The sequence below is a fragment of the Rhagoletis pomonella genome, unplaced genomic scaffold, assembly GCF_013731165.1.
Source record: "Rhagoletis pomonella isolate Grant_MI unplaced genomic scaffold, Rhpom_1.0 Rhpom_scaffold_00006, whole genome shotgun sequence".
NCBI lineage: Eukaryota > Metazoa > Arthropoda > Insecta > Diptera > Tephritidae > Rhagoletis > Rhagoletis pomonella.
In genome coordinates, this window is record NW_023458560.1 from 24,047,604 (window position 1) to 24,051,062 (window position 3,459).

The 3,459-nt window shown below is 32.8% G+C and overlaps 1 protein-coding gene across 1 annotated transcript in view; it reads right to left on the bottom strand.

Moving 5' to 3' along the window:
* The window catches only part of LOC118740527 (galectin-8-like), a 45,232-nt gene extending 42,542 nt beyond the window's left edge, over nt 1–2,690 (bottom strand). The window contains exon 1 of the mRNA XM_036472096.1: nt 2,570–2,690. Coding sequence (XP_036327989.1) covers nt 2,570–2,644 — 75 coding nt within the window. The 5' untranslated portion in view covers nt 2,645–2,690. The remainder of the gene's footprint in view (nt 1–2,569) is intronic.
* Between the last annotated feature and the right edge of the window lie 769 nt (nt 2,691–3,459).

Genomic DNA, 3,459 nt, shown 5'->3' on the forward strand with positions numbered 1-3,459 from the left:
TATAGACTAGGAGTGTTCGCTATGCAACAAAATCCAGAGAATAAGGTGCCGTACTCTCCCAAAGAGAGAAACTTACTAAGTTTTGCGCGAACAGGAATTAGCAAACATTTGCAAGCTTCACTGCCAGCTGGCGTCCACGGTTGCATTTCGAGCATAATACATTTTTAATTTATTTCAGGTGGAAAACAAAACAGGACCTATACGCAGGGTTCGGATTCGCCTCATTTTAGCCCCTCGCTCGCTCGTTAGTTTGCTCTGAGCTTGTGCAACTCACGAGCAACAAGCGAGGCTGTATGCAAACGACCACTCGTTAAGTACGAGCGCACGCGCTGAGCAGCCAGCGAGCGAGTAAGCAAACGAGGGCAGCGCAAGAGTAGAGAGGCAAACAAAGGAAGACCTCATTATCTCTGCCCTCGCGAGGGCGTCGTTGCGAGCGAGGCACTCATTTGCAGCAGCAGACGAGCGAGGCGAGTAAACGAGCCAGGCAAATGAGGCAAGCAGATTAGACAGGCAAACGGGTTGTTTGGTCAGCAAAAATGTATGGGATAAAAATTGCATCAACTAAGAATTTCGAGTAAAGGATTGTATGCACACATGCAGATATGTATATACATTAGACCGTTCGTTAAAAATAAAATTTGGTTTGCCGGGCGGAAAAAGATGTGTTTTGGTCTAAAAATAAGCTGTGCAAAATTTTATTCGAATATGATAACTCTAAGTACTTGCGCGTTGCATTTGAAAATTTAGAAAACCATATGCATTCTGGGAAAAATTTGTTTAACAAAATAGTTGAAAGTCGTGAATTTTATAGTCATATGCCATGTAAAATAACCTACACAATCTTAATATGAGGTCAAAAATTAAAAAAGTAGAATAGGTTTTAAGAATTTGCGAAATGATCGTTTTTTTCAAATTGAGAAAACAGCATTTTCAATTTTTTCCAAAAATATCCGGTTGTGATTATCACACCACAAAAAGATCTCCACCAGATTAAAGGTCTTTGAAATCCCTACGAACCTGCTATACAATGTTTTGCAATCAAATTATTAGTTTAAGAGTTATCTGCCAATTTATTAGTGAAATCGGACTCAATTTTAAGTCGCATCGTTATTCTACTGTGAATTACACCTAAAAGCTGCAAACTTTTTGTTCTTATTTTTATGCTATGTTAAAGCTTATTTGATTTCAAAGTATATAGATCCAAATTTTTTGCAAATCGATTTGAAAATAGAAAAGTTATAGCAAATTTAGTAAATGACATTGGATTCAAGCAACGTATCGATACTGTACAGCACATTTGATTGTAAAATAAATTAAAATATCATTTCCAGTGGCATGTTATGCACATCACAATTAGAAAAACAGCTGACAATAGGTTTGTTTCATTAAGCAATAGTTTTAAATATTTTTTAACAATTGTTACAAATTATCATGCTTTGGCTAGCAAAAAAGTTGATAAAATAAGATAAATTGAGATAGCAAAATAACATTTGATTTTTAGATAAGGTTTGGAAGTTTCTGCGGGATACATTTATACTTGTAAAACTGAAACAATGGTACTTATTGAATGTATTATGTATTTATATTATGATCCTTATTTTCAAGTAATACTACGCTCAAAAGAATGTCTAATAACCGCTTGAAAAGCTCATCTGGTCAACCTAGTGCCCAGTAGCCAAATTCAATAAAATGTGGCCAAATTTGATAAGAAAAGAATATTTCAGAAAAAGCTTGTAAAAAATAAAACTATATTTCATGATTTTTTAATAAACAAGTGCCGATTTATTGTGTGATGTATATTTTTTTCGATATGCTTCTACAAATTGAAGCACCAATTGTTTTTGCTCCTAATTTTTTGTCAATATTCGATTGTAATCTTTCATAAATTTAACACCCCGCTCAGCTGTGTCATTTACAACGAATAAATCTCGACAAAATTCGAGAGCGTCTATATAATCTTCATTTTTTCCCCATTCGGATGGATCCATCCGTAAGAAGTCAGAAGACAAACCAAAGGCAACGAAGAAATTTTTAGTTTTGTAGGACACGAAATCTCTAATTGTTTTGCCAATCAAGAGTATGTATAAATGAGAATATAATATTTATAAAAATTATTATTTGGTCTTTCATTTCATAAATGAGTAGGACATTCGCATTTTCAAATGAATATTCCTTGTTTAGTCCCCATACATATGTATGTATGTAGTATAATACAAACTGCTATTTGATAATTAAGGCTGGTCCACATAGAACTTTCGCGTTGACTTTGTAGTTGGCGTTGGTTTGACAGAACGCACGTTAAAAGTATGCGTTCTACAATGAAGCTTGGCAACTCATTATAATTAAAAAATATTGAAATAAAAATTAGAATAGACTAAAATTAATAAAATTAATTTAAATACAAATAATGTAAACTAAAATAAATAAACTGAAATAAATTAAAAAAGCAAAAAAAAAAAATTTTTTAAAGGGTATGCATTGCTTTTCAACCACTGTTCATCAGTTTTATGCTGTCAACTTGAATTAAATTTTATAAAATAAATAAGTATTTTAATCAGCTTTCACTTACATTGCTTCCGATATCTTCATCATCATCATCGTACATATTACTCGATTTACAAATACCTTTTTTATAGCAGGGCATTTTTGTTAACGGTGATTTATGTATGTTATTTACAAATAAATATGAATGATTGATTGCTTTTCTTACTACCACTTGAATCTGATTTATTTATAATCTTTTCTTTTCAATTTCTTCTTGTGTTAGAACACTTATTTTATTCTTCTTGTTGGCAAATCGTAAACACGTCACTTTTGGTATCTCTGCAAAGAAAAAAAAGGCAACAAAAAAAAAAAACATTGACTAATATTTACACACTGCGCGGCAAGCGATCATTTCTTAATTTTTTCGCACTTTATTGTTAAAAAAAAAATGATTGCTGATTGACGCGCTGGGGAGGGTAACGTAACTTGTTTTGAAATGTTTTTTTGCTGTATCCACACGCTAATAAATTTACACTCTAGAGTCTAGATAATGCAAAATTTTAAATTTTCTAATGCGCTTCGCATGGAAGCAAAGTGTTATTTTCTCTATACGTATGTATGTACACCGATGTATAAATACACTTATATGCAAGTGTATTTCTTACAATTGTAACTTTATGCTACCGATCCACTGTTAACGTGTTTTCGCGACGATCGAAGCTCTCAGACTGTTTTGAAAGGTACATTGTGGTAGAAATAACTAAAGAAAAATTTCGTATACATCTGCAATTTGATACAAACTATATGTACATATGTACATACATGCCACGATGTGTAGATATGCTGGTACATTTATTGTATATGGCGCATATGTTTGGTAAATTAGCCTTCTATTGCGGTTTGTTGGTCATACATTCATAAAAGAAAATCTTTTGCGGCTGTGTTTTAGATTTTGGTTTTCCTCTCTCGTGTACT